Genomic DNA, 12820 nt, shown 5'->3' on the forward strand with positions numbered 1-12820 from the left:
ATTCCTAACTATGGAGATTTACCTCCACTTGACCATTGAGATTCTTATCTCTTAAATAGGCTTTGTTACAATACCATAACCAATACCATGGGTTATCAATAATACACGCCCAAAAAACCATAAATTATTTCATATGAAATTCTTTTAATTAATTATTTTAATTAAAAGGGTAGAAATGACATAATTACTTTTGAGGTAAATCTCAACCTTTAATTTATGACCACTACTAAAAATATTTTAGCAAAAATAGCGGAGATTAAATCCATACCATTCACCTAATAACTATTGATAATTAAATTAAAATTTAGAAAGTTGTAGTCCAAAATAAGAACTTCCTAATAAATATAAATAGGCATCAATTAGTGATAAGCATCAAAACAATCACTTCAAGATATGTCTCACATTACCAAAATTTAAAAAAATCGAAATTTTATCATTTCAAATGAAAAGAAAATATTTTCATAAATTTTCAAAAAATAAATTTATATAAAAGTAAAATTATTTTGACAAATATGAAAATAATTTTTTTAACTCCTAAAATATTACAAAATATCTCGCTTCCACGGCTTAATAATCTCATGGAATTCAAAGCCTAGGGAAGAATGGTAGTAATGGGTAATTTTCCACACCAAAATAATGCCATGCAACTCAAAGGGAAGAATGGTAGCTCGACAATTTTCTTTATATAGTTCTATGTTGTTGAAGACCACTTCTTTATACAGCTTAGTAAAATTTTGGCTATAAATGTCATATATAGAAAATATTTTGTCATTTACTACGTTCCATTTAACTTTACCTCATAAATATTACATTTAAAATAAAATAAAAAGCCAAATGTCATATCATATTACATTACCGCGGAAGTGGATTGTTTCTTCTCCATCTATTGCTGAGTTTTAATTCACGTCAATTCTATCATTGAAAAAAATTATTATTACTACTCATGCTTATTCTTCAGGTTTAAATGTGGCTATAAAATACATTAATAATATCTCCTAAAATGATAAAATCAAGGAAGGCTTTACAACTTTAATTTGTTTATAAGTATTAAAAGGTGAAAATATTTTATAGCTACACAAAGATAAACAAAACAACAAAAAAAATCTTGTAAACCATTATAATATATGTACCATATGCAACACGATAATGCCATGCAACTTGAGACTTCAAGAAGAATGGTAGTTGTGTGCAGTTTTCTCGATATAATGCATGATTGAGGAACCATAGATTGTATCTGCCTATATCAGATGGATGGTCACAATGGCAAGAAGAAGCTTCACTTTCTGGTATTCCCATGGTTGGCACAGGGCCACATAAATCCTTTCTTACAGCTCTTCAAGGCTCTCACAATCCACAGCCACATAGTCTCCTTCCTCTCCACGCCTCTTAGCATTTCTAGAATCAGGTCGTCATTACAACTTCAGCCCTGGCCTAGCCAAGTCGATATACTGGAACTGTTTTTACCTCCCACGAAGGGACTGACTACCGGCACAGAATGTACATTAGACATCCCGTCAGAAATGGCGTTTCCGCTGAAGAAAGCCATGGACGGCATGGAGAAGCCCTTCCGAAGTCTGTTCAAGAAGCTCTTGTCAGATTATCTCGTCCACGACTTTGTGCAATATTGGGTGCAAAACGTTGCTGCGGATATGAATGTTCCAACTATTTATTTCTCTATCTTCCCCCAACGAGTGTTGCCCATGTCGCATATCCTTCTAAATTGTGGAACCACGACATAGCCAACGAGGAGGTTGTGGCTCCGCCTGTCACGCCCCTACACTATCGGTACTCTTCCAACTGCACTATAGGAGATGCGGCACCACCGACCACTTTCTTTTCACCAATACTTGTGATCGTGGACTACGCCTACTTTCTATACAGTTTATTTTCCAACAGCTAAGTATATCTTTCGTTATACCATTTATCATATTAACTTCATTAGCATGAATCAACTCTAACATGAAATAAAAAACAATATAACTAGGAGGGGCAACTCCCTATAATGTGTTTCCCTGTAATAATAATAATAGCAACAGTTTACAATATACAAGTTCAATCCTGAGGAAACCCCAGATTTACACTTAGAATATTTTCACATTCACTAGCACAACACGTTTAGCTAGCTTGTCGGGCACTCCCACACGGTCGCCCGAACGATCCTTGCCCAATTCGTCGTTTGCCTCTGCATGTTCACACGAACGCGTTTTGTTCAACTCGTTGGTCGGTTGTCGTTCACCGTTTTCTCGGCACCTTCGTGTACCTTCACCCGGTGTTCAACCCAACTCTCCCTTCATTCACCTTTCACTGTTCACCATTCACCTGAATGCTTGTCGCACGTTCCATTCGACCCTTCGTTCGATTGGACGCCCTACCGCACCCTCAAACGACTCTTTTCACGAATGCCCTCTCGCGCCCTCAAACGACTCTTCGCACGAATGCCCTCGAACAATTTCCTGAACGACTATTCGCCCGAACGCCCTATCGCACCCTCGAACAACCTCAAACGACTCTTTGCACAAACACCCTCGAACGACTTCAAATGATTGTTCACCGAGACGACCTCGAACGACCGTCCCTTCGTTTCGACTTGGGTGCTTCGGCCCGTGTCCACCTGCACCTTCACCCGTTGCTTCAAACAAACTTCACACTTCTTCCTACGCTACACACTTGAACGCTTGAACTGCTTTATTGATTGAATGCCTTAGCTCCATCGCCAAGCCACCAAACATATATGATTCACCCATCATATGAAACGTTGTGTCTCGTAACCAGGCCGACCCATCATTTCAACTTTCAAATGAGTCGGTTCGCCCCAACTCTTCACACTTTGCACGTCGACCCATGTGTTTGGCGCCCCCACCTGGGACCGCCTAACTCTATAAACCTCCACCCTCTTCCACACTTAGTTATTTTCACATGTGGCTTCATGATTTTCTCCTCTAAAGCTCATGGGCGTTACATTCTCCCCCACTTGAAATCATTGTCATCCTTGACAATCTCTCATCCCGGCAATTATTTGTCACCAAGATACCCATACCAAGGCATATAACCCACTGGTATGTCATACATAAGAAATTCTCCTCAATCCATGATCATCAACCACATCCGTCGCAATCTCCACATCCTGCTCCCATTGTGGAAGGATGGTCCCTCCAACTCAAGCTGCGTACTTACTGCAACATATTGTGTCGACCTCATCATGTATTATCATCGTGTGAACTACTGTCATGATAGTCAAACACAATGCTAACATATCTCTATACACTGCTAGCCCCCCTGACTCTAACTAGTCGGGTAGCTAATCCAACTGTCACGCTCAAATCATAAAAATGCACATTCTTACACCATCATTAGTCATTTCTCAGACTCCTATCACAACATCAACTCGATCAAGAACCCATCTCCATCTCCATCGAAATGTAAGCCATGTCCAGGTCCATGGGGTAATCTCCATCTCATTTGCAACATGCTATCCATGATGTTTGGTGTCAATGTGCTGCATGAAATTAGTCGCATCTATTCCAACATCATCATCCATCTGTTAAATCTCCATCTCCTCAAAATTAAGAGATTCTCTCATCAATCCGACTCTCGATGTGCCACATCCAGGTCCATGAAGCAACCTCCATCATATCTGCAATGTGCTATCCCTCAAGCCTACCAAAGAAACAAGTATATACCTGTCTCATCATCCACGTGTTGCCTGTGATCGTAGATCAATCAGCTCCCATCTATAAAATGTGGTTAAGTCTCAGCGCAACCCATGCCCAAGTGTTGCCACCAAGGCATCATCATCGCTACAACTCCATCACTCCAAAGTGTCTCATATCGATCCTCCACATCAAGTCACTCTCTCAAATACACCCATAAATGTGCTCAAGAGTATGCACCCCATCCTGCATCAAAGTCCTTGACCTCAGCTCCTCAATGCATCAGATCCTCCAAATCCACCATAATATGAAGTCCCTAAAAGTTACAACCTCATGTCATCATGAGCTCCATGAGTCATCTCCAACCAACATCCTAGCAAGCATACATGTCTCGGCCCAAAGGTATCTGCAAGATGCCTCAGCTCTCCACGTAGTAGAAATGCTCCATAATCTGCTCACACATCCAACCAAGTCCATGGCCTTGTTGTACAAGATTGCACAACATCTCCAACGGCTCATAAGTAAAACATCTCCATGTCACATCAGCAAATCCACCTGCACAACATCCTTGCCTTGGCACTCCTCATTGGATGCCCATAAGTGACACCTCTACAAGTGCTCCTGCATAATGTCCCTGCATAAGACTGCCATGCTGCATGTCTCCAACTCGATGTCCATGACTCAAGTTGCCCATGTTGTCCAACTAAGTAGACCTATCACAACAATTGGTCATCCTCAACCAAGCCTGCAAATCCAGTCTAGTGAACTCAATCACCCAAACCATTTATATCATCTCATGTGTCTCTTCCACCTTAGCTACCCCACTAAAGGTTCCACTAAGACTTCCTCTTGGTCTCGGCCATGAGAAGTATACCCAAATATCACCATACTCAAGTGTGTGCCCTCCTCCAATCTGTCCATGAGTCATGCCGGGCACTTAGCCAATCCTCCATGTTGCTAAACCATGACCCACTCATCCGCAATGATCATCACGTTCCTCCCTTGTCATGGGCCTTTGTACCTTCTGTCATAAGGTCACAAACAACCCCAACAAGTCCTGCAACAGTCAATGATTCTTGCCTTTCCATACACGGTCTCATTGTAGACATCCATGGTATAATCCTCCATTGTGTTGGCAAACTGATTTTACACTTCCCTGCATATGGTTCATCTACCAAAAGTCTTACTGAAACACAAGTATAAGTACTTACTTCACCATGAGGCTCCTCCATGTGAGTATCCTCATCCATCAATGTCTGTAAACCGCACTATCTTGGTTCAACCTGAACAATTTCAAGTTCCTCCTCCATCGTTGCCATATCTGCAGCTTTCTCCTCAAGTGCACTAGTCAAGTACCCATTGACTTCTTCTATCGAACTAAGCCTCTGAACATCTGCCTAATATTTCCAGTAGCATTCTCCAAGTTTGTCAATGTAGTCGAGCTCATCCTTCTCTATTACAACGAGCTTCTTACCAAGAAAGTCCTCCTTTTGTGTATACACCCATTCTGTATACTCGTATTGGTCCTTGAGTTCTTCAAGTTCTTCTTTTATCTTTGCATAGCCTTCCTGAATCTGCGTGTTCTAGGATTTTATCGAAGCCCATTTAGAACTCCATTCCCTCATTTGTTCCAATACCTTGTTCAAGAAAGCTTCCCCAGCATTGTGGCTAGATTCACTTGTTATAACCTGAGGTCCTTCCACCATTCCTACCATCTGCTTTCTTTGCAACCCTGAATCACCTTCCAGATTTTTGAATCAGCTTTGACACCACTTGTCATGAAGTGCAGTGGGATCATATCTTCTGCAAATCTGATTATCAGCTCTAATACCACCTGTCATGCCCCTACACTGGCAGTACTCTTCCAACCGCACTATAGGAGGTGTGGCACCACCAACCACTTTCTTTTCACCAATACTTGCGATCGTGGACTACGCCTACTTTCTATACTTAGTTTATTTTCCAGCAGCTAAGCATATCTTTCGTTATACCATTTATCATATTAACTTCATTAGCATTAATTAGCATTACCATGAAATACACAATGGTATAACTTGGAGGGGCAACTGCCTATAATGAGTCTGCCCGTAATAATAATAATAGCAACCTTTTACAATATACAAGTTCAATCTTGAGGAAACCCCAGATTTACACTTAGAATATTTTCACATTCACTGGCACAACACGTTCAGCCAACTCATCGAGCATGCCCACACGGTCGCTCGAACGATCCTTGCCCAATTCATCATTTGCCTCGTCACATTCACCTAAACACATTTCGTTCAACTCATTGATCAGTTGTCGTTCACCGTTTTCCTGACACCTTCGTGCACCCTAACCCGGTGTTCAACCCAACTCTCCCTTCGTTCACCATTCACCATTCACTTGAACGCTCGTAGCATGTTCCGTTCGACCCTTCGTTCGGTCGAACACCCTACCACGCCCTCTCTCGACTTCTCGAATGAACTCCCTCTCGCGCCCTCGAACGACTCTTCGCACGAATTCCCTCAAACGATTTCTTGAATGACTGTTCACCTGGACGCCCTGTCACGCCCTCGAACAACCTCAAACGATTTCCCAAACGACCATTTTCCCAGACACCCTGCCGCGCCCTTGAATGACCTCGACCGACCTTGAGCGACCGTTCACCCTGACGACCTCGAACAATTCTTCACATGAGCGCCCTCGAACGATTTCGAATGACCATTCCCCCGGATGACCTTGAACGATCATCCCTTCATTTCGGCTTGGGTGCTTCGGCCTGTGTCCACCTACACCTTTGCCCGTTGCTTCAGAACAACTTCACACTTCTTCCTACGCTCCACACTTGAACGCTTGAACTGCTTTGTGGATTGAATGCCTTAGCTCCATCGCCATGCCACCAAATATATATGGTTCACCCATCATATGAAATGTTGTATCTCATAACCAGGATGACCCATCGTTTCAACTTTCAAACGAGTTGGTTTTCCCCAACTCTTCACACTTCGCACGTCGGCCCATATGTTTGGCATCCCCACTCAGGACCGCTTAACTCTATAAAACTCCGCCCTCTTCCACACTTAGCCATTTTCATGTGCGCCTTCGTGCGTTTCTCCTCTGCAGCTCATGGACATTACACCACCCCTCGGGGTCTCGTTCTCAGTGATTACATTCAAGCTATACGAAGCACGGGATCTTTTGGTCATGTACACAAGATTACCCAACCACTATTTTTCTTTATTAAGTTTCACAGAAAAATAACATAAAATTAAAATCCTTAAAATAACTCATACTCATATAAATAATATATTTATCTCTTCTTCAACACTTTAACAAGTAAATGTGAATGATCCCAAAATTTCTACAAAAACATTATTTTTTCACTTTATATATCAATTTACAATTTTTATAAAACATAATTTCCACTTAAATGACAATGACTACACTACCATGCACCATTTGTTATACTTATTTTAATCTAATTAATATGAAATTAAAATTGTTTTACTTTATTTTAAATTAAACAATTGTATTATAGTTTTGAAAATTTTATATTAATTTAAATATTCAATAATTATAAAATTTTATTATTATTATTTTTAATAACCTTTTCATTTTTTTAACTTAAAATTTTATTATAATTTTTTTGGTCGATTAAACAAAATGATATTGATTATTGGTATTTTATCTAAGTTAAAATTATTTATGTGAAATTAAAAATATATTAAAAATTAATAAAATTTGAAGAAGAATCACAAGGCCATATAACCATAAAAATTAAACCAGCGGAAAAGGCAGAGAGCGATCATGTGGTCTCTCATGCTCATCTAATTCACATTATTCATAAAACTTAATAATACATGTAAATACATGAGTAAGTGGTCTCAAGATAGTGTGTCTATGTTAGACTCACTTGGTTGAGACAATTTCTCAACTTATATACTAATTTAGGGAGCTAATTGGAGAAAATATTTCATCCAAACTAGACTCCTTAGTTTGAAGAATTCTCATGATTTATTTATTTAATTTAATAATTGAATTTATTATTGATTTTTAAGAGAGTGAGGTAAACATTCCCCCCCTCAATGATAAATCCAAAATGAACAAGGAACCATCTTCCAAATTCTCAAGTTGATCCTCAAAAAAAAATTACTGGAAAAAACCTCCAAAGTTGGATGCTGAAAAAAACTCAAATATGAAGAGAACATGAATTAGTTGCATGTCTGATTCATCTCTGAATGTTGCTTTACAACTCCATCACGTGCCAAGCTGCAAAAGGATCCAACTATCCTTTGCTTGAAATCAGCATCTTGTGTCCACTGACAAAATGTGATGAATGGTCACTGGTGTATCTGCCGATGATGATCATCCACTGGCTGATAGAGATGCCCACTGGTTGCTTCGCTGATGTTGTCGAGACTTTCAGTCTGACAACCACTTGTTAATTTCATTGACATTTCCCCCCTTTATCAATTGAAAGGAGAGGCAATCTTCTCCAAAATATATCGAAACTCCCCCTTGTAGGTGGAGGAGTATTTCACTGGTGTACTCCACCATTCCACTACACGAGAGTACCATCTTCATTTGACTGTTGACTATAATATGTGTGAGTGAATCCAATTGTAAAAATTGTACAATCTTCTGGCTGTGGATGACCATTCCCAAGGATCAATCCAGGAATAATTTATCTTTAATCTGGCTGACTGTCATTGGTTGCAGCATTTCTCTGATGTATGATTTGACTTGTTGCAATGGCTACAAGGATGGAGATCAAAACATTGATTTTCCAGATGACCGGTTCTTTGAAAAAGAGAACATTCCGGGTTGTCTGCAACTTGAGTTTGTGTGCATTTATGTTTGTCTACAACTTCAGTTTGTGTGCATTGATGTCGGTCTGCAAGTTGCTGAGAACTTGCTGAGGTGATTTGGTCAAGTAATCCAGCACTAACGAACTGAATGGGCTTTGAATAATCAGGGATATGTAATTTGTCATTATCTTTGACATATCCTAATCCGCGTCGATTTCGATTACTTTGAATTTCTTCCCATGGCTTGATGATGGGTATAGAAGAAAGTTGAATTGGACCAGGGACCACTTCGACACTTGAAATTGGTTGGATCAATGTCTTGAAATCAACATCTTTATCTTCATTTGTACGGAGGAAAGACTTGGAAACATCACTCTTCTGTTGCAACTCATCTCTTTGAAGTTGCGACTCTAGTTGAAGAAACTCGATCATTTCATGTGCATGTTGAATATGCACTTGAATATTGGCAAGAGTTGCTTTGTTGATTTGTACCATACCTTCATTAGTTGAGAGGATCTAATTGTTAAGAATCTTCAACAGCTGAATGCTTTTCGCCATGTGAACTTGTTGGAACTCACGCTCGCTTGGTTTTAATACTTGCTGGATTTGTAGAACTCGCTCGCTTGATGTTTGATTAATTGTTGCACGCTCTCTTGAACTTGTTTTAACAATTGATTGTTTGAACTCACACTTGCTTACTGTCACGCTCGCTTGATGACGATCGCTTTGCTTGAATTCTTCACTGACACCTTGTGAATGCTTCAATCAACTTCATACTGGCTCGTTTGTTGTATATTTGATTTTGACACGCTCGCTTGCTTGGTTGTTGTTATGAATACGCTCGCTTGCTTGAATGTACTTGCTTGAAATACTTGTTGTCTTGAACTCTTGTGTGATTACTGCACTTAGTGATGCACTGAGTGTGTTAAAAAAATGATGGGTGTCGAACACTGTCGAAAATGCACCCAAATGATAAATGTAAGTGACCACTGACTTGACTTAATGTATGCACTGTAACAAATCAAATGAGGGTGTTGGTTACAACCGAAAATGCACCCGTACAATTCAAAAAAATGTTTATCTGCAGTTGATACAAAAAGAGTTGATGATGTTGATGTCATTAGGCTTGAAATGATGGATTTTGTAGCGTCCTTAACTTGATGGCGTGAATTCGTTGTTGTGAAATGTTGTTGCGGAATATTACTTTTATTAAGTCGATGATGTAACGCTTTATTCTTATGAACTTAATTGATTATGGGAACTTTGATTTCAGGAGCTTGATCGATGACTTGTATATGTAAACTTTCTTATGTGCATGCAATTCTTTAATTTGTTGTGTGCTACATGTGTACCATATTAGAAAGATACCACATGAAGGTTAATGTCAAAACTAAATACAAAACAAAAATAATATCAGGAAGCATGCGCCATCACAAACATACACATGGTGTATCTAAGATCCCCTTATTCAATTTCGAGCGGATCTAGGACACAAGCACTACAAAAATTATGATTTTATTAATTCTTGGAGTACATCATTCTTCAATGTCACAACTTTGTCGTGGAAACTTCTCAATGAGAATGTCACACTTGTAAACTTTAGAAGCAAATTGTCATTAAAAACTGCCCCACTTACTCAATTTTTCTCAAAGTAAAATTTACTTTGAATTATAAAAAACACTTTATTTTAAAAATATTCCCTTATCCTTCCAAATTTACAAAATAGACACTTTATAAGAATTTTATAGAATCCTTTATAAAAGTGAAATGATTTGAAAACTTTAAATTTTGTGGATGTTGCCTTTTTAAAAAAAAGTAAACACATCTTTATAAAGTGATTTTGTTTGGAGATACTTTTCAACGCAGAGCCGATGTTGTACTCAATCGACAGTGCAACAATTTTAAAAAATTCATGGGAATCTCAAAAGTCAAGTAAATTCTCGCATGACCAATTGCGCCCTATCTCCGTAGAGCAGAAAAGCCACTTTAAAATCTGCCAATGCTCCAGATGGTATGCTCTTTTACATTAACAGTTGCACTTATTTCATGGTCGGAATGACATGACTATGTCAGCCTGGTTAACGTGATCTCCATGATGACCTTGTCAGAAGTTAATGTGATCTCCTGACTATCCATAAATTTTGTAAGTTCCATGTCTGCTTGCGCACTTCATGATTTTGTTTTTTAAAGCATTTACGAGAAATGCAGCGTAATTAAAGTCTCGTTCTGTTCAATACTTAAACGATTATAATTACTTTATCTTTGTTTTCAAAAGATTTTACTCCCCTACAGAGTATTTCTGTTAAGTCTAATTATGTTGCTTTACTGATGGGGATTAAGTTTTTCAGTGCCTGTGGCCTGCGTTATTAAGTTTTTAACATATCAACACATAGCATAAACTATATGCGACTCTCCATCTATGAGTGTCGTCGATGGACTATGACAGCAATCAAATATTTCTTTCAAGCTTGAGAAAAGTGGGACATGGACTTGTGGTGTTTAATACACAGGAATCTTGTGGCCAAGGACGATAATCATTTCTTTCTTTTATGCATTCCATCCTCGTTGTGCAATGTACATTTTGTGATAGTTGTTTATTTTTTTTTTAAAGGCTTGTATTTATATGTGGTAAATGTGTTAGTTGTAAATTGTTTTGGTCTAAAATCAGAGAAAGGTGGAATAAAGGTTATTTTGAATATAGGAAAATGAGTGGAAAGTAGTATTGGAGGTCTATTTAAGGAGAAGTTGTGTTTAATAAATTTAAAGTTGAAATAAATATATGTACTTTGAAATTTGAAATTTTAGTATTATGTAAATTATTGCAAATGACAATTTAAAGTTTTTAAATAGATTTAGAAAAAAATCAAATCTAATCTAAAACTAATTATGGAGGATAAGCGTGATTTTTCCAACATAATTTCTTCAATCTTGAGTTGAAGACTCATCAAATCCATAATTAATAATTCATTATAACTACATTCTCTATCAAATCAAATTCATTAATCCACAAGTTTTTTAGCGTATAAATTTTATGTAACCCCATGCATCAATCTCTCCATCCTTTCTTTAAAATTGAGATATGAATTACCCCTTTAAAATTTGTATTCTTGTCATTATATAACTCACAGACATGGATACATATAATTATAAATCATATACGTAAAATTATAACAATAATGATATTGTACATGAGCCTATATAAATAAACCTCGAAATATTTTAATTATTAGATGAACATATTTATCCAAATATTTTACCAAGTATTAAATTATTATAAGTATACAATTAATTCATCACATCAATAACATTTTTATATAATAGTACTAGTGCAAAAAAATGTTGAATGTGGATCTATAGCCATCACTTGAACAAACTTAATGTTCCACAATAAATATTTCTCGTATTGCTATATATTTTTCATATTCAAAGATGTGATGTAAAGTCAACATAACCCTATAATGTTATATGCCCTTTTATCACGAACACAATTATGTACACTCCAATTCAATATAATCAAGACAATGCACACATTTATTTAGAGTCCACCACCATTTCAAACATGTTCTATAATCGAAAACTAACAATTATTTGACAACTAGTGCTCAAATGATTTTGTTTACCATGGCATGAATCCCTCTTCTAGGACTAGGATTTTATATATCAATCCCCATCATATGAAATTAATCATAACATGTGTAGATTATTATATGTTTCAAGAGTTGTAACATAACACAAAGGGTTTACCCTAACTTTTGTCATGTCACAAGATCCTATAATCCTATAATCTATTCATATGAAAATCTCTTTGACTTCAACCATCTCATAAGACTTTATGACCCCTTGCATAAAATGACCCTACAGTAGATGCGATAAAACTAGTGAATATTTCATATCTTATATTTGTCCATATTTTTTTTCTATATGGTCACAAACCCTGTAGATCGGTGGCTACTACATCCACCAAATATTTGTATGATGCAGTTCTACCTGAAGTGATCACTTTCTCCTAGCTGAACCAAAAAACTTGACCTCGAGAGTGTCGTGAGAATTGAACCCATGACCTCTCAATAAAAAAGGTGCTTTAACAATAAGGACTCGACCAATTGAGCTTACCCTCAAGGCTTAGTCATACTTGTCAACATTACAATACTTTTATTGAGATTCATGCTATCAACTCCCATGGATCCTAGGGCTATCATGTCAAGCTCTTTCTCACAAGATAACAACAATACATCGCGTTATAACATGTATTTATTCATGAATTCCTAATTCAGATTGGATCATTAGATCATTTGTCATCTATCTCAACACTTTCAAAGAAGAAGAACTTAGAGGAATCAACTTGCAGAGTTATTTTAAAGGTGAGTCTTAATTTGGAGA

General features: G+C 37.6%; 1 protein-coding gene across 1 annotated transcript; it reads left to right on the forward strand.

The window, feature by feature from the left end:
- Nucleotides 1-1247: 1247 nt before the first annotated feature.
- LOC149244200 (UDP-glycosyltransferase 91C1-like) lies at nt 1248-1739 on the forward strand. Its single transcript, XM_089371470.1, has one exon. It carries the CDS (start codon nt 1248-1250, stop codon nt 1737-1739), a length of 492 nt encoding a protein of 163 aa, XP_089227596.1.
- The last annotated feature ends 11081 nt before the right edge of the window (nt 1740-12820 follow it).

Source organism: Pinus tabuliformis, chromosome 8, assembly GCF_031772625.1.
Source record: "Pinus tabuliformis cultivar Carrire ecotype Pingquan chromosome 8, CPIR1, whole genome shotgun sequence".
NCBI lineage: Eukaryota > Viridiplantae > Streptophyta > Pinopsida > Pinales > Pinaceae > Pinus > Pinus tabuliformis.

What these genes read in the sequence shown, in the direction of transcription:
- LOC149244200 (XM_089371470.1), top strand. Translation starts at nt 1,248, where the DNA reads ATGGATGGTCACAATGGCAAGAAGAAGCTTCACTTTCTGGTATTCCCA.